General features: G+C 35.8%; 1 protein-coding gene across 1 annotated transcript in view; it reads left to right on the top strand.

Moving 5' to 3' along the window:
• The window catches only part of LOC126368075 (uncharacterized), a 163,586-nt gene that overhangs the window by 131,413 nt on the left and 7,893 nt on the right, over positions 1-24,280 (top strand). The window contains exons 3-5 of the mRNA XM_050011958.1: positions 13,520-13,734; positions 19,934-20,069; positions 23,647-23,906. Coding sequence (XP_049867915.1) covers positions 13,520-13,734; positions 19,934-20,069; positions 23,647-23,906 — 611 coding nt within the window. The remainder of the gene's footprint in view (positions 1-13,519; positions 13,735-19,933; positions 20,070-23,646; positions 23,907-24,280) is intronic.

The raw sequence follows: 24,280 nt of genomic DNA, 5'->3' as shown, positions 1-24,280 counted from the left end.
TTTAATAAACTTTACAAACCATCCTGCACCAGACGTCGATTTATTAGACACCCACACCACACTTAGATCTATAACCCTACAGTCCTGTACCTACACTCTATTATGATTACCAAGCATTGAACAACGTTGCTAAATGTTATACGCTAGTTACATACCTACCACTGCTATAATACGTCTCACATTACTACAGGGTTCATAGTTTTGGCAAGATCGTATAGTAACAATAATAACCGCAAAATTACAGCTAAAACCTATTGTATTGAATCACACCCAAGCTTTAAACATAAAACAGCTTTATCACCAACGTCACAATACCCATAAAAGCAAAGTGGTTGTACATGTATTATATACGTAAAAGAAGTAAAAACACGAGATATTTTGTACTTTTTCGGTACAAGTATCGGTATTGAAACCATTCGTTATTGGCCGTATTACCGATACACCTGATGCCCTGCTTATGTATTCAGGACAAAAGTCACATGCCTTGCACCATTCCAACCATTTTGCCTGTGTTTCGTCTCAAAACACTGTGTTTAAAGTTTATAATTGTGTGATATTTAGTATTAATGAGTTTTTTAAACATTCAAGAATGTTGGAACAAAAATCTTTTAGAAAAGCTCTACTAACTGAGCAAGCTTGAGTGCGTCTCCTGAAATAAATCTTTACGAGACTTAATCAGTTTAGTTTCCAAGTCAATATTTTATAGGATAAACAAATTAATATTTTATAGGTATTTTTTAAACTTAAAGGGAAAGGAAAGGACCTTTTTTTTCGAAATACACGTAAAACCTATGCGCGCACGTTAGGTAGATATAACAGTAATGTAGGTAAGTATATTAGTTATGACGCAGAGGAGAGCATTGAGATCAGCCTGGTTTACGTTTGACGGCTGTTTATACCAATGATGAATAATGTTGTGCATTGATTGTTAATGGCAAGTTTCAAACCAAATACATCTTAACATTGTTATAATAAAGTTCACGAAGGCAAGTTAAGTATTAGACTATTAAAATGTTGTGCAGTGTGTGCGCTAACTTTCAGCAATAAATTATCCTCTTAAGTAAGTAGTTTCGTCCGCGTAGATTTACGAGTTTCATAGTGCTGTAGAAAAATAATTGGAGTTCCAGAGTCTGTGTTTACCTGAAACTATGTTCATAATATTATTGAAACATCTCGACATTGTTTATTGTTTCAAAGCTTGCTTTTGCCTGTAAAGGAATTTGATTTGTAATTATCCTAACATGCCGAGTGTCAGAGTCTTCTGAAAAATTAATTGGCAGTAATTGCACATTAAGATATATATATTTTTTATTTATTTATGTAACCCTGACACCAGGGTTGATGAGGTTGGTACGCCACCTCACAACCCACACGATAGGAGAGAGTAGATTTATTTAATATTTTGCACCTTTAAATCGATGGTCTCGTATGTATTTCCTACACTTTAAAAATATATGCAAAGAAAAATGGGGCTGAAAAATTGCTTATATAGAGACATTTCAAAAATTTACCCGAATCATGGTGTCCGGACCGCCATACAAGGTGTTGAAGTCTTTCCAAAGGCCAAGTGTCTGAGCCTGCTGGTTCGTGCGCTATCTCCGCTCGCTGCCGAGGTAACTGACGACAGTCACGTGTCGCCGCCGTCACGAGACCGACCCTTTGAAGGACCCTCTTTAGTCACGGCTAGGTAACCAGCGAGATTTTCTTTTTTATTGATTTAAAATTTTCCTTATTCAAAAATCAGAAATAATAAAAATGTATGTGTTAATACATCCCCCTCCGGTTGATTGAGGGGAGGCCTGTGCCCAGCAGTAGGACGTATATAGGCAGTTTATGTATGTATGTATGTGTTATGGAGCAAGTGATTAATTACTATCTAAACATCATTATTTATTACACTGTCCGGACATAAATAAATACGTACATATATACAAATATAAATACATACATATGTACATCCATACGTTATACATTTTACGTATATACATACAGATTTTCCGTTTATCTTTTACATTACTTCTAAAAAACCCACCATAGATATCGATGAATGCCCATACAAAGTAACAAGCTGTCACTAGTTACCCGACTTCGGCGAAGCAAAAAGGAGGGTTATGTGTTTGATCGCCACGTATGTATATACGAAATCTGAATACTCGTATCATGAGGTATTTTCTTATTTCTTTTCCTAGCTGCTGGATGACGCTTAACTTTACTTAACGAAAATTATTTCTGGTTCTCTTCGATTAATTTAGAAAACATAAAGCAAAACGTATGTTTCACAAGTAACGAGAGACTTTCTAGGCCTACACCCCAAAAAAAAGTAGAGTTGCCGTCATTTAGCCATCTAATTACATGGATAACAGACATATGCATCTTAATACTTAAAAATATCAAGCATCAATTATTTGTATACGTGCCTCTATCGTGGCCATATCATAGAATTGATCATTTCATGAAATGATCGACCATTTCATGAAATGGTCGTATTTCATGAAATAGAACAACATTCGTTGGCCACATCATGATGTGGTTTGGCCAGATCAATGAACACAAAACGTTTAACGATATGACCAACTAAATGCATGATTACTTCATGATATGGCCAAACGTTAGCGATCATATCTTAAAATAGTAACATTATCCACCGGTAGTGGCGCTGGTGTCGCTTTGTTTATGTTTTGCATAATGGCGGCGGACAATAATTATTCTTGTGTGAACGCGAATAATACGAATAATAATGAGCAAATACAAGATAAAAGTGCATTGAAGCAATGTTTTGACACTAAGGTGAAAAGAAAAACTCGTATTAACAGTAGACAGCAACTTTATTTTTATTTTTAGGTTATATGGCAAATAATGAAGATCGAGTGACCATGCTACGTAAATCAATGGACTATTATTGGATTTCAAAATATGATATAATTAAAACTGCGAATGAAGAGATATTAATTTTAAAAAAGAAAAATATGGACGATCCTACTGTCCGTAAAGTTTCTTTTTTTGACGTGACTTATTGTAGATATGCCGCAGATGGCATTAACTACTTGAAACAGGATTCTATTAAAACGCATAAATGTTTTTGTCATAATTTAAATTATCATAATCCTTTTTTTTATAATTTTTACAAGGCATAACAGTAGGTTAGGGTGCGGCGGGGGTGGCCCTTGGGCCACCCCTACGCCGCCAGTATGTTTATCTTACACACGAAAAGTATACTGAATAATGACCAATGGCATGAAATAGTGTCAAAAATATGACGACGACTTCAAAGCGAGATGCAGTTACGGCGTATATGTCAACTACATCAACACTCCGTTAATCGAAAATGACTTTTTAATTTTTAATTGACTTTTAAACATTTTTGTACTTTGTACTAGAGTAATACATTATTTCCTACCTTATTTCGCGTTTTTATTACACCACTTATCATGGACATCCTACATTAATGACATGGCCAAACGTGGATGGAAATATCATTAAACGCTGACGTTTAAACGATATGGTCAGTTGAAGTTGGCCATTTCATGAAATACGACCATTTCATGAAATGGTCGATCATTTCATGAAATGGTCAATTCTATGATCTGGCCACGACACCTCTACCATTAAGTAGATTATCTTTGACTAATTATGTACCCCGAGCAATAAGTAAATAGGTAATTATTACGTTAAATTTCAACAGCGCCGTTATATATATTTTGGGGAAAGTAACCTGGAAAGTTCCTTCATTATGTTCTGAAAATAAACAAATTACAAGGAAAAAGAAATCAATCTCTTATTGGGTCTTCGCATCTTGGCAATGGTCCATAAAGTAGTTGGTTAAGCGCCATATAAAGAGTTATTGAGAACTATTTTTATTTTTTAATACTAAAAAGAACAACTCCCATTGGCAATCAGTGGCAAAACCACAGGGCAAAACCTATGGCCTAAACAAGTTATTGCGTCCAGGTCAGGAAGTATGAATGCTTTGGATTAATGAGAAATGTACGCAGATTATTTGGTTATTGTTTTAGATTTAAGTATCCACCAACCCGAATTGGAGCAGCGTGGTGGAGTATGCTCCATACCCCCTCCGGTTGATTGAGGGGAGGCCTGTGCCCAGCAGTGGGACGTATATAGGCTGTTTATGTTATGTATGTAAACATTTAAGTATCATCATCATCAGCCCATTAACGTCCCCACTGCTGGGGCGGGCCTTCCCTATGGATGGATAGGGAGATCGGGCCTTAAACCATCACGCGGGCCCAGTGCGGATTGATGGTTATTAACGACTGCTAATGCAGCCGGGACCAACGGCTTAACGTGCCTTCCGAAGCACGGAGGAGCCCGAGATGAAAACTTTTTTTTTTATTTGTGGTCACCCATCCTATGACCGGCCTTTGCGAAAGTTGATTAATTTCAACAATCGCAGACCGAGCGCGTTTACCGCTGCGCCACCGAGCTCCTCAAAACGTATTTAAGTATAGTTTAATATTATGTAATAGAAACATGAATCACCTACACGTGTTTAAAGCCACAAAATTTCAGTCTGTAGAGGCATATAATGTAACCTCCAATTAACCCACGTAACTAAGCTGTATTCTACATCGAAATAGTTAGAGATTAATTAATAACAGGTGGATTAGTAACATTGCCTACATGGGAAATCTGTCGGGTAGTACCTCCGTTGGATGTAACCCGCCAATGGTATATTTGCTGTCTATTGTTCTGTTTTATATAGGATTTTCGAATCCGTAGTCAGTCAACCCCTTTGACAATTTTCAAGTCACCCTAAGACCACCAGTATTGTTGGGTTACATCGGACGGTCGGTTCCAGTTTGGACACCCTTTACCTTTACAAGTCTCACACTTTACGGCGAACCTTTCAAACTGCCCAAACACTTCTGACTTAGATTAACGACTACTTTTCTTACCATTCTTTCTAGAGAATCACAAACTTCGCTAAACCAATATTTTCGTCAATTTTTATTAAAGTGTTGGCCATTTAAACTTCTACCTTGCCTGATACATAAATTACAATGTCAAGCTGATTGTTTTATTTTTTTAATAAGATTACTTACACAAAAGTAAAAAAATACTGACAAAGAGAAATCGATCGACCGGGCACATCACTAATTTTCCCGTTCTACCTCCTGCCGTGCTTTGAAGCTTTAAATGTTCATTATTTTATTAAAATTATAATCTATTATGTGCTAAACTGTGCTTTCCACCTAATAGTACTTACTTATCATTGACACAGTAATGTGGAAAAATAAACAGGTGGTGTGATGAAACCTCCAGGGGGTCTTTAGCTTGGCTGACGTGTTCCACATGAGCTTATAATGGCGCCAAACGAGGTCCGGCATGGTTACCTTAATCATCTTGCTAGTACAATATTATAGGCTTTTATTCTAATGAAATTAATTACTAGAAAATTAGGATATTTTATAATGTATTAACTAATTAATTATAGGTTGATGAGTCAGTTAGCGAGTATCAAAATATGTGACGTAACAGGGACTATTTCATATTGCGTTGAAGAACATTGATTTTTAACGTTTTTATTCGTAATACAGAAGACAACAAGGTAATCAACAAATACATAAGCCTACATAAGCTTATGTCTATATTCCCTATAGGGTTAGTCAGAGGTACATCTATCGCAAGACGAACTGTCTGCCTAAGATTCACCAAGTGTCACATACAAGCGCCATCTAGCGAAAACGGGATGTAACAATTTAGCTAGCTGGCCACATATTTTATCATAAAACAAAAGAAAAACAATATAAACAAAATGGAGTAGCAAGAACGACGCCGTTTTATTTTCCCGCTCCTTATATTCATTTTATACAACCAAATATTATATCCAAAGCGAGCTACCTATTTCTTCACCAAGCTTTCTGTTAAACCAACGCGCACTATCTGGTTCCGGTTTTTTCTTTCAAGATACGGAACCATATAAATGTATATAAGTTTTGATATTAACGACATGACAAATTGCAATGTACTGTGTTTTAATTACTTCGAAATTATTCATTATTATTTTATCCCTTAAATTGCATTAATTTTCACAACGCTTTAAAACTTAATTAGCATAAAATCCGTTAAACAATTTTGATATTCAGTAGTAGTGATGGCTTGTGCCAAACATAATTGCTAAAAGAGCCAAATATTAAATAATGTATTATATTTTCAAATTCCGTTTACTTATACAAATTAAATGCTGTTGGAGTTGTTATTTTGTGGCTTTATTTGCCTTTCATGAATCATTTTATTACTACTAAAAGTACTTTTTATAACTATTTTGTATCTTATTATTAATAAATAAGTATTGTAAATAAGTATAATTAGGTAGTATTGTTAACGTCATTTAACAAAAAAGTATTTAATTTAATTGAATTAAAAAATATAATATAATATAAACACGTAACAGAAACTTTGTGACATAAAAAATAATTCTAAGTATAAAATGTATAAAATCCTGAAACTGTACGTGATCCTGGTAACCGCTTTCGCATTACCAGCAAACAGGTTTGTCTTCTGAAGCATCGATGTGTCGCGGTTTGAATAAAACACTTGAGCTCTTTAGCAACGGCATGTATTCGAAGGAGGACACATTAAACCGTGCATTACTATACAGGGTGTTAGTGACATCATAACGAAAACTTTGAGGGGTGATTGAGGCCATGATTCTGAGATGATATCAAGTGGAATTTTCCGTCGCAAAAGTGTGGAATTGAAAATAATTAAAAAAAAGACAAAAATTTTCAGGAATATTCAGACTGAAAATTCCACTTGATATCAACTCAGAATCATGGTCTGAACCATCCCCCTCAGTATTCATTACGGTGTCACTAACACCCATACCTACTTGTATGGCTACCGTATGTACTTGTGTGGGGTGTAAGTGACATCGTAACGAATACTGAGGGGGATGATTCAGATGATTATTCTGAGTTAATATCAAGTGGAATTTTCCTTCGCAAAAGTATAGAATTGAAAATAATTAAAAAAAACTAAAAAAAAAAAATCATGAATTTTGCGACGAAAAATTCCACTTGATATTAACTCAGAATCATGGTCTGAATCATCCCCCTGAGTATTCGTTACGATGTCACTAACACCCTGTATAGTATGTTGTGTAGTAAATATTTACTACATTATAGAACCGTAAACCTTCTTCTCTATTCAATCTACTTTTAGTGGCAACTGATTCTTTAACATAATACTCAGTGCCGATTGTTTTGTATTCTTTATGTTTATGACACGCGATGATCGCTTTCTCTTGTGAGACATTCTTGGTTTGTCTGTTCCACTAGAACCGTACTGAAACTCTTTAAATTATTCTCATCTCTTAGTCGAACTATTTCGTTGAAGATAATTATAAAATCAGACCTAATAGTAAAAAAAATATCTTTTAATTTCAATTTTTAAATTTTTCCTCGCATTATAGTCGCCTTATGTCTAGAAGAAATCGCTTTAAGTTATAAGGCTGCCATGTGCCATGTACCTAGTTAAGAGTCTTTTGTAATTATTTATTTTTATTTTGCAATAAAGTATATTTTTATTTGTAAAATCGCTGTATTTATGTAAGTGCCCTGGAAAGATAAGTCTTAGAACAAAGAACCAGGATATTCCTTAGTAGGATTTTTTGAAACTATGTTGAGAGTACGTGTCAAAGCGATCCCGTAACGTGTTTGTAGTGTATGCTGATACGACGTCAGTGTTTGCTCGTCTTTATTCACCAATTTACTTACAGAGCGTGGCCCCGCGGGTCGTAAAGTAATATTATCCACCGCTGGGCGAGGGCAATAGTGCCTCTTTTACGGGCCGCCAGCGAACGTCACATGGGAAATTATTTGACGTGCCGTTTAATGGATTTTTGCCTTCATAACACGCTACCAACAGGCAAATAAAAATACGAGTAAGGTCAATGTGGGGAAGACCGGCATACTGTTCTAAAATTTGAGTTTGACTAAGTTTATTGAAGAAGATATCATTTGTAGATCAAGTTATATGATCGGGTATGATAGATAATTTACTTGGCTATGTTTATAAGTCTAAATATAAGAGAAAGCGCCGTAATCTTTTGATATACAATCGTTTTTTTAAAACATGCCAAGTAGACGGTCTTCCAATGCAGTGTGAGGCAAGTCCGTCCACAAAAGAAAAAACGCATTATTAGTAAGAAATCGTAGGCCTAGACGTATGAAAATACTTTCAGGCGGTGAACCAGCAATGCCATTCTGATACGTACTTTACCGATTTATGAATAAGGCTTTCATTACACAGATAAATGATTATTTTGTAAAACAAGGCAACACCGGCATATCTTTGGTGACAGTGGTTGTAAACATTTCGTCATATTGTTTACCCGACTGCGGTGAAGCAAAGAGAGGGTTATGCGCTATGTATGTATGTATGTGTGTATACACGTTTGTTCCCTCCCAACCCCTGAAGCACTTATCAGAGTTAAACAAATGAGGTGTCACTAAAAAGCGTCTTGATTGTCTGCTGGTAGACTATGTGACGTACACATATTACTTAATATTAGGTATAAGTCAGTAAGATTTATAATGTGAACATACACAAACACAAAATATTAACAGAATGGGACACAAAATGCTATCTCACTAGTCTTGCATAAAATACGCTCTGCTGTAATAGTTGACAATGTCTGGATTGAGGCAAGATCGGCATATGACGGACTTCCCTCTCTTAATGTAGACGGTCTTCCCAACTATTATATTTTCTAATTTAAAATTTCACATGGGTATAAATTCTAAATAAAAGCTATATTCCTGCATTCTGTTTAACGAATATATTAATGGATCAATAAATAACCTAAGTGATTGTATGTGTGTAAATCAAACACGGAGTTGGTTGATTACTGACTTTATTATCGAGGGTACCTCTCATGCATTCTTTATACAACTACCTTACATCTTCCTCCTTTTTAAAATAAATTAAAATATTAATTTTCAATTCATACATTATTCACATGCACTTTTTTTTTTTTTTTTTTACATATATTTAAATAATTAAGGTACTTACTTACATTTATTTATTATGATATAATATAAATTTATTAATATATTATTTATTGTATAATTTATTATTTATTCAATTAACATAAATATATGGATTACTTATTATATCTTTAATTTCATACAAAAGAGATAAAAGTTTATACAATTTACATAATTAAGAAATAATAATTTCTTTACCAATATTTGAATTGTTTGAGTTAATAAACAATTAATACAACATTAGGTACCTAGTATAACATAACTTCATTATAATATAACATTGTTTTTGTAAGTATTATTCTTATTATCTTTTAACAAAGTAACGTAGTAAGTAACTAATTGTAACTATACATAAAACTGTAAGTATTCATTTTATGTTGTGGCTTCGTATCCCCATCTAATCGGTGGTCTCACTGTCCTGCCAGACAAGGTTACATAAAGATTATTTTCTTGATTTGATTTTGAAGATGTAGAACATTTTATATCATCATATTTATAGCTATAATGAGTCGTGTTCTGTCTGGTTGGAGAATCTTTGATTATATGTTTTCTGTTCCTGACTATAGTACTTCCCGAGACTAATTGTATTTGGTATGATCTATTTCTTAATATTTTTATGACTGTTCCAGAAGTCCACTGCCTCCGTGCAAGATCTAAAACTTTGACCTTCTGTCCTACATGTAATTTTTCTAAATCTTTTGCATTCCTATCATAGTAATATTTTTGTATTTGTTGTCTTTCTATTAATTTATTTTTAACGTCTTTTTGTATTTTAGGCTTTAATAAATTATGTGACATTGGTAAAATAGTTCTAAATTTACGGCTTTGTAAAATTTCCGCTGGAGAAGCTAGTTTGTCACTTATCGGTGTGTTCAAAAATTCTAATAAACCTAAACGATAATCTGTTTTATCCTCATTAGACTTTTTTATAATTTTCTTAATAGTTTGAACTGTGCGCTCAATTTGTCCATTCGACTGAGCATAGCGCGGTGAAGATGTTATGTGTTTAAAGTTCCATTCCGACGAAAACTCTTTAAATTTATCTGATGTAAACTGTGGTCCTCCATCTGACATTACCACATTTGGTATTCCTTGCCTCATAAAAATATTTTTTAGACAATTAATTATAGCGGTCGATGTTGTTAAATTTAGCTGTTCAATTTCTATAAATTTGCTATAGTAATCAATTAATAACAAAAAATGTTCGTCTTTTATTTGAAACAGATCTATACCTACTTTTGCCCAAGGTCTCTCTGGCACCTCATGTGGCTGTAACGTTTCTTTTTGATTGTTTTTTCTGTACATAAGACAAGTGTTACAATTGGATATTAAGTTTTGTAAATCATTATTAATACCTGGCCAAAATAAAGTTTCCCTTGCCCTTAGTTTACATTTTTCAACGCCCATATGCCCTATATGTATTTTATTTAACATTTCTTTCCTCATTTGTTTGGGGATTATTAATCTATCCCCTTTCCATAACAATCCATACACATAAGTAATTTCTTCTTTAAAATTCCAATATGGTTTAATTATATCTTCCACGCCATTTCTCTCATTCGGCCAACCTCTCCTCACATATTTTCTGACACATTGTAACTCATTGTCACTTTCCGTATGTTTTTGTAATCTTGCGAATTGTATATCGTCAATGTACTGCGAGGCGGGTGTCGCGGAGTCGCGCGTCACTGCACACACTTCGTGATGCCATGAGTCATCCTCGCCGCTCGCATTCGACTGCTCATACGCACGAGATAACGCATCCGCTATATATAAGTATCTACCTGCTTTGTATACTAGCTTGAACGTATAACGCTGTAATCGTATTAACATGCGTTGTAGACGTGCCGGCGAATCAACAATAGATTTTTTAATGATTGATATTAATGGTTTGTGATCGGTTTCAATTGTGATATCCGTCCTTCCATATATATTAAAAAATCTATGTCGTTCTACCGTAACATTTTTCTTTCTTTGAAAATATTCATCCAATCTTGTTATCACTTGTTCAGGCGTTGTACATTTAGGAAACTGATCTAATATTTCACAACACTGTCCTCCTACTATATGTAATAGTATATTCAGTTGTATTTCCGCTGGTTTTTTATTTATTTCACACGCTTTGACGTAAATATCGTAGCTTCGTTTCCATTTGGACCAACATTCACTCAATGCACCTGTCGATAAATCCAACGCATTTTCGTCAAAATAAAATGCTTTCGGCGGTGATAACACACTATCCATTGTGACACAACACTATTTATTGTAATTATTTTATTACGTTCGTATTTTATGTTAATTTTCCGGCTGCGCCATGTATGTGTGTAAATCAAACACGGAGTTGGTTGATTACTGACTTTATTATCGAGGGTACCTCTCATGCATTCTTTATACAACTACCTTACAGTGATCAGAAAAACTTCTGAAAATTCTCCGATTTGCCACTTTTTTTGATTAAAAATCCGCCACTGGCTACTGCATTCTGAAGCGCGAAATGGTAAAAAAAATTGCAGGACCGATATTGTCCATACTAATCATACTAGCGCCGTCTACGGTTTTTAGTTCGGACTGGCTCTTTAGGGACTGTTTTATAGACAGAGACGTAAGGCGCTAGTTATTCAAATTTAGAAGTTATTTGCAATATACGGTCTTTTAGCCCAGACGGTCTTCCCCACATTGACCTTACCGACAATGAAGACGCAGTAGAATTTTTTATTGGGGAAACTTTTGTGCGCGGCCTAATTTTAATTTTATGGATATATCCTTACTGATATTTACGACGCTGTCTCAAAAAGCTAGGCATCAAAAGGTTAAAACAGGTATCAAGTTACGACCATACATTCTAAAATTCGTTAATCGACAACAACATTAAAGCATAACAAATAAACTCGAAATATTGCGTACGTAGTAAGAGAATGATTTTGCGACTATTACCATCAAATTATTTTTAATTGCTCATTTCAACTATTCCCAGCCGAATAGATGGAACGAAAATGTTTGTACAAAGTTGAATTGAACCTCGTTGAACATTAAACCTTAAATTGCCAGTAGAAGTCTGCACGAGTGGCAAATTTATATCGCGTTCCTAGTTGCCTCACCTTAAGTTTTTCCGATACCTATATTCGTAGGTAGGTAACTTATTTAGAGCTTATTTCCATGATGGCGGGTGAGCGTGAAGATGTGGAGTTTACAGAAATAACAAGCAACTTGAAGCATCTAGAGGGGATTTACGTACTTACCTAGTCGTTACAGCTTCGAGAGAAGCATTAGCGCGCTGTTAACAAAGATAGATCTCTCAAACAGCGGAATGCTAACAAATAAGCAATATGAAATAACATTATGACTCGATTGAGTTCCGGCAGACGAATAGCATGTCTACTACGGTTCTAATGTTGATTAAAGACCTGGGTTTGTTTACGTTAAAGTTGTAACTTACAACTATGTTCTCCACTACAGATTGGTGGCCCAATCAGGCCCAAGACACTTCACCAAAGTTAATTTTTCTAAATTGACCGGAAATCAAACCTTGCGTGATTGCTATGCCGTCCATAGAATACATTATGAATCTTCTTCTATAGCCTCATAGTGACAAGAACACAGAATAAAGTGCCTGTTAAACTTTATATACTTATAATCTCGTCTGCAAAATCCCGACAACCGGACCAACAGGATACGATGGTTATGCCGAAAGAGCGTGTTTACTAAGATTATCGTTTATCCCTGAAAGACACATGGCTTCAGAGATCGCAATAACGATCCAACTGCAAACATCCGACTTAGAAGCGTGATTCCTAATGTTTCTTCAGATTAACACTTTTGGAACGTTGGACTGAAGATGCTTTTATTCTAAGGAATTATATAAATTGAGGATAAATATTATGTTCCACACCTACCTCTAATAAAACTGTTTGACGTTGCTCTATAGAACTGGACAAATGGGGCATTGAGGGCTGAATAAAAATACAACACAATTAATATACTTAAGAAGATTAACTGAATACGTCCAATATTTCTTACAAAAGCGTTAGATTCAGGACTATAATTGTACTTCAACTTAAACTGAATTCCGGATATCTGACTCGCATTACTGAGCTTAGGAAACTTTAAATCATAGATGTTTATCAATTATGAGGTAAAGTACACTAAGGATCGCATAGAGTTAAGTTTTAGTTACTTATGTAAAACCATTCATAAGGGTTTTTGGGTTGAGATATATAAATGGCACGATTCGGAAGGAAGATTGCGGTTGGATGGATTCGGGATTTCGTGTGGATATTTCATACAATTTTGTAGAGTAGTTAGTATGTTGTATGTCTGTGAAACACAGCACTCATGCTTTCATTCTTAGCTCCGAAATGCTCTGCGCTTCGCTGCTCGTTTGCTCTATGGATCTACTTTAAATAGAGGATCAGCAATGGATTTAGTCATCCCAAACCCAATAACGAGTATTACAGCAATCGTATATCTTTAAGTACTTACTTAGAAACTGATTCTGAATTTGTTGTCACCAGAATATGGAGTTACAAGCCTGGAGCTGCTGGAGCTACACGTCCCTGCACACGTGCCGCTGGGTACACGCGCGCAGCTGTCGTGTCGCTGGCAGCTGGGGGAGCACGACGTGCTATACTCCGTCAAATGGTACAAGGACGGCCGCGAATTTTTCCGACACGTGCCGCGTGACCTCGAGCCACGGAGGAAATTCCCGCTGCCGGGAGTCGACGTCGAGGTAACTGCACACTGCTCATACCTAACGCGCGCATAGCTGTCGTGCTGCTGGCAGCTGGGGGGCACGACGTACTGTACTCAGTTAAATGATGAAGGAAGACCACGAATTCTTACACGTGTCGCTCAACTTCGAGGCACGCAGGAAGTTCCCTTTGGTGGCGTCGAGCTAACCGCGTCACTTGGAACGGATTTTAGACTTCTATGTAATGACTTTCAGATAACTTTGCTACTTCTCATATGCATTCGTATCTTTGATCTGACTTATACAATTTATAGGTAAGGATTATCCTGTTAATGTGTTCAGGGTCTTTCATTTCCCATGAAATTGGAGCCATTAGAAGCTTGACAATCTTATACTAATAATATTATTATAAGATAGTCAAGTTATATAAATTGCAATAGTTACCCAAATCTTGGATAACTGACCTTAATAGCGGTTTAATTTCTAAAATGAAGTACAAATACGTTGAATAAGCGGTAGAAATTCAAGAGAAGAAAGTCAGTAGGTATAATTAGATTAATCCGGGCAGTCTGTTTGCTTAGGTCTGAGAGGAACAATATGAAAGTGGAGCGGATATTACGCCGGGTGCAGGTGTAAACAGAGCGCTAGCGTGAGGCCATTCCACCTTCTTTCATTTAGCTGCCTCTCACTACTTGAAGATGTGTTTAGTTTTCATAATTGTGAAAAACTGAGCGAGTTCTGTTTGCTACGAACTACTAACGAGACTCATCTGCGCCTCTTTTATCCGGCCGTTTTCAGACTACAGTTGCTTACCTGTAAACAACATACGTCGCTGTTTTCGTTTCTAAATATCAGTGCCCATCCCCCAAAAAATACCATTAGGTATCTATTTTGGAAAAGACGTTTGGCTTTAATCGATTTATCAATATTGTTCTACCGGATTATTCATTTCCAGGAATACCGACTTTTGAAAAATTAAAGCATTTATATTGCCTCGTATAGAATAACAGTAATTACTAGTATTTTCCTACAAAGATATCAAGGTCCCTTGCATAATTTATTCATGGAGTTTTATCGTGTTCATACATACATAATTTGTCAAGAATAACTTTGTCACTAAAATTGATATAATTATCTGTAAGTATTGGGAAAAATCACCAGCTTGTCAATATGCTCTAGTAGCATTTATCATTTAAGGTATATTTTTAACTTATGTTATTAATTATTAGACACTATCTGAGTGATAAGTTACCTATCTCTAATTAGGAGCTTTCAGCGTACGAAACTCAAGCGACATACTCTGAACATTTTGCAGTCGATTTGTCGTGGCGCGGTACGCATGCTAATTTTACCGCCAATATGTTCAGTTTACACACGTCTGTGTAACGTTGTAACATTGTCACATGTGTTGGATCAGATATTATTTTCTGTTTGCATTAGGAAACATTCCAACTCTCTCGTAAAAATATTCCAATATCTATAATAAAAACTGTGACAAACAACAAAATTCATAAAATGAAAGTCAAATCTGTTGCTGAAATTAATAAAACATAGCATCAGCTTATATCCCGAAGGGGTAGGGAGAGGTTTATGCTCACTCCTCGCCAGCTATGTTGTTGTTATTGAAATTAGACTTTTAGAAAGTTATAAGATTTTGAAAGAAATGGTTACTGTAGGTTCTTCTTCTATCGTGTGGGTTGTGAGGTGGAGTACTAACCCCAACCTCATCATCCCTGGTGTCAGGGTTACTACTGAGCCGCAAAAGGCCCCTGACATGGCTCATGTAACGACTACTTACTTACATCAGTAAGTAGTAATCGGGACCAACTGCTTAACGTGGCTTCTTACTTTCGGACAATCAGGTGGTCAGCCTGTAATGTTCTCACCAAACTAGGGACCATAAAGTAATTTTTGTGATATGTCCCCACCGGGAATCGAACCCAGGACCTCCGGATCGTGAGCCCAACGCTCAACCATGAACCACGGAGGTCGGTCGCTGTAGGTAGGTATGCCCAAAGTTGAATTAGGCTTTCACTTCTTACTTTATGGGTGATCATCACTTTGCCGGAAGTTATTTGATTGAATATTATTGTGTGACAAAAGTAGGAACCTACCTATTATACAAGTGTTGGCAGCAAATTAGGCATTGATAGACTCGGTTTTATATCCCTCTGCTCCGCCAACATTATCATGTTCGTCAATTGATGTGGTAGGTAACGTCAGTAACGGATTTGACAGCCACTACAGTAAATGGGAACTATTATTATATTTTTTATGACAAAATTTACTTTGCCGACGACGTTTTTAAGTGGAAGTGAACTCCAATTATGAAATCCAAAGTTAATGCAAAATTTTATCATATTATTTCATTTTCTATTTATTATTTTAATAACTCTAATTATATTCTGTAGGTAGAGAAACTTTATGTAAAATAAAAATAATAAATTAAATTAAATGTTTATCCATTAAGTTCACAATCCAAGTTTGCATGTGTCGTGGCATTTAACAGAATAGTAGAGCGCATACCGGACTATTGCACTGTAACGGCGTGATTAGCCGCATTGCATCGCATACTGCACTGGAGCGTAGAACGAACGCTGCCTCGCATGAGAATTGATCGTACGAATACGAAACTAGATTCTGGGTTTTCAAAGGGTAAAATAACATTGATTGGCCCGCAAATTTTCATTTTCATAATTTCATCTCTTGCTTTCGTAAAGGATAATTAATATAGCACCAATTAAAACTTAATAGTCTGTCTAGTTTTTGCAATTTTCTAACTAATTTTTTATATTTTTAAAAACAAAAGAGTAATTATATTTTTTTCACTTTGCCCGTCAATCCGCTGTGAAGCATTTAAAAAATCATCAAGTTTTTTGTTGTTGTGGATCGCATCTAACGTAATGAAGTTATGAAACTAAATTAGTTCTTAATTATGATTACGAATGAAAATCAGAAGCTTTGCTGTTTCTTTTGTCTAAAATTCCCGCACTTTGCTGGTGTACGTAACAAAAGTACAACTTAGGTAGGTACAAAAAAGAAAAGAAAAAAGGATGTGTGTTGTATTATAAACTAATATCCGATTTATAAACTAAGTATATAATAATTACAGTTGTAGCGATGTGTTTAGGTTGAAATCCTATAAAACTAAGTAATAAATCCTCCTCCCTGGCGATTGGTGCGTTTTGTGAACAAAGTAACAGGCACGTACGAATCACTGAGTCGGCCATTGTTTCACTGCAACACTTTATTCTCCATTGTAACTTGCAAGCACTTTTGTATTGCCCCCTCACTTGTATCGTACACTATCAATTCATTCCAATATTTTTTTATTTTTTTTCTTTGGATATTTGATCCAAGCAGGATATTTGTCTGCCATACGCAATAATAATAATTCATTCCAATGTCATTCTAATAAATTATAATATTTCTTTATTTCCATTCTAAGGGTGTTATTATCCATAAAATAAAAAGTATTTTGAAATTTTAAATATTAGTTATTTACAATACAAAAAACGCTTTATTGCACATATAAATACAACATTAAAAACAATTAAAAAAGTGACAAGAAAAGCACAATCAGCGGGCTTATTGCTAAATAGCAATTTCTCAACCAACCTGCCAACGCAACCTTAGCGTGAAAGAACTAAGTTCGTCATAAACATAACATAAGCTCACGTCTGTATCCTAATTGGGGCAGTCAGAGATACATCCATCGCTAGATGAACTAAGTATCGACACTTCACCGAGCTTTTTACCACCAACACCATAGGTGGTGAGCCGTATCGCCATTTCTTATGGTCGAACTAACAATGGTTATGTTTTCTACTACCTATTATGTTATTTTGAAGTATTCTAAAGTTTTAATAGATATTCTAAATAAAATATCCACATTGGCAACATTACGGCTAAGCATGCAGATAGCAGGCTGATTACCGAAATAATCCAACAGACTGGGTTCAATTAATGTTCGCATTCCACTGCCGGCTGTATAGGCACTATACAGGCATCCTACCAGCACTAATCACGACACAAACACGCAATGGATACAAATTGCTGAATTAGTTTAGCAGTCAATTTGTGTGCTCAGTGGTTATTACCAGGTTTGTGTTCGATAAAGCATTATTATAGGTCTTGGTTTTGTATAGCGGGAGTTCTAGATCCTATAGTTTTATAGGCATATTACAACCAATCTGTCCACATAGCTATATTCAGGGCACTTATTTACTCTTGTCATTGATGATGGCGGAGCGTCGTGCGACTCCAAAATAAAAAGTCGATATTGAATCGAATCCAGAAGACTATTTTTTTAGAGAGATTACTCCACAATAGCATAACAGAACTTTTGTAAAATGTTCCAAACACGGATTTTACGGCCAAAGCATGCTCCGTGCTGCTAAATGAAATCCTTACTATTTTGTTCTACTTCAAGAGAAAAATGAAAACGTTTTCCCATAAGTTAAAAAGCCAAGCCAACGTAAATTTTCAAAGGAATATGAGACTGTACGGATCAATTTATAAACATTACCTAGAGACCTCAATAACGGTAGCTTTACTCATTTTCTTGTTGGAGCATAAATTCCAATATAACCCCCACATGTTCCCCGCAGGTCTTATTTAAAATTAGTTTGACAGCAGAGGCTAATACATTTTTTATGAGGCGCCCTAAGCCGTATTACCTTGGCTACAATACGAGGTACATTTGCATATGGCGGTTGGATAGCTCAATTTAGACATAAGTAATTAAATTAAAACTACGCTCGGCTCGCCGCACCACGCCGAGTCCAATGGGAAATCCACTTAAAACCAACACTTCAAAAAATTCAATCTCTTCCCTAACAGATATTTCAACACAACCGTAATAATACGGTATAAATTTTCCAGTTTATATAATTATATATATTGTACTTAAAGGTTGCCTGGAAGAGATTGCTACTTAGCAATAAGGCCGCCTATTGTACTAATTCTATTTCTCTTTTGTTTTGTTTTTTGTTTTTTCCTGTTTGTGCAATAAAGTATTTGTTATGTTATGTTATGTTATGTTATGTTATGTTATGTTATATTATATAGGAATAAACACATTAGGTACACCAATATCGAACATGCCTACTCTACACGCTGATGACATCAGCGTGTAGAGTCAGCATCATCAGCCTGATGTTGCTTGCAAAGAAGTTGCTGGTTTCTTCTGAACTTATCCTTGTTTATTTTCAGTGTAATTATACCAAATATATCTGTTGCCTGTCAATTTGTGGCTCAGCCTACTCAAATAAGGTTAAGCTGAGGCTATGCGAGTTTATGTGTGTATTTCCTACCAATAAAGGATGTTTCTACGTACTTGTATATGTATGTACAGTCACGAGCAATATCATGTACCCACTTTAGAACCCTGTCGCACTACCATATTTGACATTTAATGAGACTTACGGTTCAATTTGTCATAAAAGCTAATGTGACATGGTTTCAAAGTGTATACATATTAGTACTCGTGACCGTACGTGTAACACAATTGAACGTACGTATAGCTAAGTACAAATTAATATCATGATGTTGTTTCTTTCGTAATTTTTAGTAAAGTATCAGTACTTTTACTATTCATTTGAAAACAGAATAGCAAAAAGAATTGCAAGTTATTATTCAAATTTGAAAAAATAAATACCAAGGGGGACTGCAAATTGTCTCCCGGGTGAGTATTGAACTAGCATTTCTAAATACTCCTCCCGAATAGCAACTCTACCTAGGTACACAAATAACAATTCAAGAATTACAGGCTTGAAATTATGTATGATGTTGTCATCAAAATACTTATCACTATACATAACACCGGTACTCACTTTATTAATTTAATCTCAGCACGTGTAACTAATACGGTTCGATTTTATCTGTAAGTATATAATATTTTTATTTTTGGATTTTGTTTTCATATCACTCACAAAGAGAAAATTAAGTGAGTAAATCAAGAAATTGGATACACACGATCCTGTGGCGTGTAAGTGGTTAACTCGCTCGTCCCGGCTTGGCAATTGGCAAACTATTTATTCTTACGGAAAACCAAATAATCAAATCAAACTTACGAGGCGGTTGTCAAGTTCCTTTTCATCCACATACTCGCCCACATTCCGCACTAAATACCTCCGGTTGTTTGAAATAGGGCTGCTCATAAGCTTTATCGACTTTCCCAGCTGTAGAAAGTAGGCTATTTATGATTATATTATGAAGTGTGTTTTGTTTGTACTAGAAATCGAGTCCAAACGGCGCGAACGTGACCCTGTCCCCGGCGGTGCTGGAGACGGGCGGGCGGTACCGCTGCGAGGTGTCCGGGGAGCGCCCGCTGTTCCCCACCGTCTCCGACCACGCTGACATGCTCATCGTTGGTAAGCAAACCACTATGTTTCTTTAATTAACCTGACTTATAGTTTTGCCTCAAGTGATATTCGTTACTCTGTCTGTCTAAGGGTACCCAAGTGGGTTTTTCGTGTTGGCATTGTCTGAGGGGATTATGTTGGAGAGAAGCGCCTCGCAGTGGGCTGACGCCATATTTAAAATGGCTAATTAATTTTCATACTATTAAAAACCCCTAATTTTAGAGTGAGTCTTTGGGATACAGGTCTTCGTACCACAAGTTTTGCGATGTTATTCCCAATCAGACCCTGCTAGAAAATAGAAGGACAGAAGAATCCATCGAAATAACGTTTTCAATATGTTAACGTCTTAGAGACCCCCACACTAGCGTCTTTCGAGCGTCATCGTCGTGCTAGCGCGCTAGTGTGGGGGGTCTTTTACTTTAGGACCAGTGCCCACCAACTCATAATTAACGGCACTTTTGTTTTACATTTTTTCTGATAATCAACAGTTGAGTCCCTATTTTTTATTTGTAACAAACTAGAAAATACATCCTTTAATCCGTTAGCTTGAAGTTTCGTTTGGTTTAAATCAACAGTCGAGTCCCTATTTTTTTTGTAACAAACTAGAAAATACATCATTTAATCCGTTAGCTTGAAGTTTGGTTTAGTTTAAAACTGACGACGTAACAATGCTAACCAACAGAAGGATTTTATCTTGAATTCTGACTGAATTATTTATAGAAAGATCACAAATATATGACTGTACGCCTAAAACACGTACGTACTTATCTACGTACGCAATATGGGTATTTACAAAATCAAGGGAAGTTTCGAAACGTGAGAATAAGAGAAGTGCATAATATGTCAATAATTTTAAATTTTCAGTAATACTCACAAATAAAGACTGGTATTGCAAAATATATTCTATTTTTTCACCATAATAAGTTACTTAAGGTGATTCGTTTTCCATACAAAAGTTGATGCAGTGCTACAGGAAAACGGATAGAGGAATATTGTTATAAAACCGATAAATAGTAATATTTTGGTGTATTATTTTCGCAAACTAACAAAAATTTAGGGTCCGAATACGAGAAGTACCATATTTCAGACCCTCAATTTTGATCAATTCTACATTTGTAGTGGTGCAGATTACAGTGTATTTGCTGAGCGTGTAGAGGTGTCAATGTTAGTTTGTGTGCGTGATAGTTTTTTTTTCTCTAAAGGCTTTGACTACTTGACAAGTGTAATAGAATGTCAGTGACAATTTATAAAGAGATTTTGTATGAAGAGAATAAATATAAATAAAAAACTAAAAATACTACAATCTGAGAAAAGGAATATTGGAAAAATATTTTTGTTTTAACGCATATTATTTAAACATTTTTAAATAATGGGTAAGTACCGTGTTTTAAAAGAGGACATATATTATAATAAAAAATCAATACACAAAATGAAATGGCTGTATGGGCATAGCTCCCTTTGCCTTACCCTTCGGGGAAAACCAAATCAAAAAAAAAGTTGTTGCATTTGCCGGCCTAAATAGTAGTCATTTCCAACATACAGATTTATTTATATTCTCTTTGCCGCGGACTTTTTGGTGGAAACGGGAACGGGAAGGTTGATTTCTTCGTTGAATAATCTAAATAATCAATACGAAGTGGTGTTTTGTGGTTAATGATCACATTAAGTTAGTCGGAAAACATTCCCGATAGTATTATTAAATCGGAATACTCAATAAACAAAGTGTACCTATCTATTTTCGCTTTGCGCCAAAAAGCCGCTTACTTCGTTTGGGGTTCGGAGTAGGAGTCTGCTCCGAGGGTGGGGGCTTAGGTTTCATCATTTCATTAATCATCATCAAGAAAAAAAACACAAGACATGGCTGTATGGGCATAGTTCCCTTTGCCTTGCCCTTTGGGAAAAAAAATAAGATAAATTTTGAAATTTTTATGTATAATAAACAAACATCACAGTCACAGACATCATGACAGATCTAAAACTAACGAAAATCTTTTTTCTTTTTTCTATTTGACTTATTTATGAATTTTAATCAAGAAAACGTGATAATAAGTTCGACAGCAACTAGTTCAGGTCCCTGAAACAGCCCATTTCAGGCCGTGTATATATGGAAATACTACTTCAATACGTCCCAGCCTCGTCTTTTTTTAACGTCCTCGTTAAAAAAAGACGTCCTAACCTGAACTAACTAACCTAACAATAAACACCACGCGTAAATATAAGTCCAGAAATGCGCTGCAAGTCGTCTGGACTGGGCGCAAAAACAACATAGAATTCGATTAGCTGCTAAGTGTCCCGCATGCTATCACCAGCTGTCACTGACATACGTATGAAGTCCCGCGGATTTTATTGGAACTAAATAACAAGTCATAATAATTATATGCGGATACTGCGACATCAGCGCCGTGCTTGCGGGACGTCCTGAAGCGCTATTACATCTTTCAAACGCGATGCGACAAAGTTTGAACCGACGCAATTTTGGAAAAATCTACCTTATTATTACTGTACTGTGATCGTTATTTGTAAAATCATACAATACATATACACAATTCTTTATACACAATATAATTATTATGACATATTGTGGACTTTTCGGTAGACCTACAAAAAAGGAACAATTCAACCATACGTTGTTTTGTTATATCTCAATGGGCTCAGGCAGCGTTTTCGCCGAAAGCTCCAAGTCGGCTATATTTGTAACGATAATTATGTTTGACATTCATCATTTTTGAACCATTTTATACAAAAAAAAATACTTGTATAAATTATATACCCTAAAGCACGCCCATGAATCACTCTACTCATTGGTGAAAACCGTATGAAAATCCGTTCAGTAGTTTTTTAGTTAGCCGCATGTTCACTGATGCGATTAATGCCTGTTAGAATTTTACAAAATAAAAAATACGGAAATTACGGAAGGTACTTTAGTGCAAAGTACATTATTGTATAATTATAATATTATTGGTAAAAGTGATACTTTTTGAAAATTCCGTAACAAATAGACGGGTTCGCCAAATTCAATCGTAAAAAAAAAATACAAAAAGTAAAAACCATTAAAACATGCACTTGGGTTTGAACCGTGAAACTTAAGAATGGCGGTGACTGCTTTACCAAATGCGCCATTTAGAAGTTCGAAGTAGACTTCAAATTATGCATCTCTTTTAATAGCTAACCTAGTTCGCATGTGTGTGTGACAGCTTCGTGTTTGTACACAAATTGACATGACACCAACTTTTGATGCAATGTTTCAATATGATATCTGCAGTAAATACTTCAAAATTGTAGCTTAACTTAAAGATAATGTATGTAAGATTTCGCCACCTAACATTTCACTGGGTCAGAACTCAACACTAAACGAATAAATGGAAAAAAATACGAAAACTGCAGAAGTAACGCCATCTGCTGACGCAGCGTTACCTAGCTGACTGAAACGCATCACCTTAACAGAACGATTCGGTCTTCTGTCCTTCACAAATATTGTTCCAACTGAAATACTGTTCTAGGTTTTATGAGGTGGCCCTTATTACTCCCGTTTTGTTCTTTGATATAATAAGTGTCCTTTTGTTTCAACTGCCCTCTCCGTTTCCAGCGTTGCCAGACCGCGGGCCAACGATCTCGGGATCCCGTCTGCGGTACCAGATCGGGGACCGAGTGCAGGTCAACTGCACATCAGGACGGTCTCGACCAGCCACCAGGTTGGCTTGGTACATCAACGGAGAACCAGCACCAGCGGGGGCCGTGCTGCCACCCGTGCATGAGAAGCACGGCGACGGCTTGGAAACTACAAGCCTCGCTCTCGACTTTAAAGTCAAGCCGAAGCACTTCAGGAAAGGAGATCTCAAACTAAAAGTGAGTACAATAAGGAGTTGCGTGGGATCTCTATTATAAAATAATACCAACTGGGAAGTTCCATCACGCCTACGCCCGATGTTTCACTTAGGTTGATAAAAGCTTTGAAAAACGGCCAAGTACGAATCGGAGTCGTGCACCAAGGATTCTGGTGTGCATATTTTATTAGTACTTAAGTAGTGGTTTCTTGTTTAAAATTAAGTCGAGAATGAGTTGAAAAATCTGAACCGAAAAAACGGAGCCTTATTTTTTCTAAAAGTTGTTTATAACACTTCCACGAGTATTACTTACTTACACTGTAACAAAATATTACATACAACGAAACGTAAACATAATCCTAAAACACACTACCTACCGTTTCTCCAGAAAAGTTA

This window comes from Pectinophora gossypiella, chromosome 7, assembly GCF_024362695.1.
Source record: "Pectinophora gossypiella chromosome 7, ilPecGoss1.1, whole genome shotgun sequence".
NCBI classification, from domain to species: Eukaryota; Metazoa; Arthropoda; class Insecta; order Lepidoptera; family Gelechiidae; genus Pectinophora; species Pectinophora gossypiella.
Note: the sequence above shows the minus strand (reverse complement) of the source record. Positions and strands in the feature narration are given on the sequence as shown.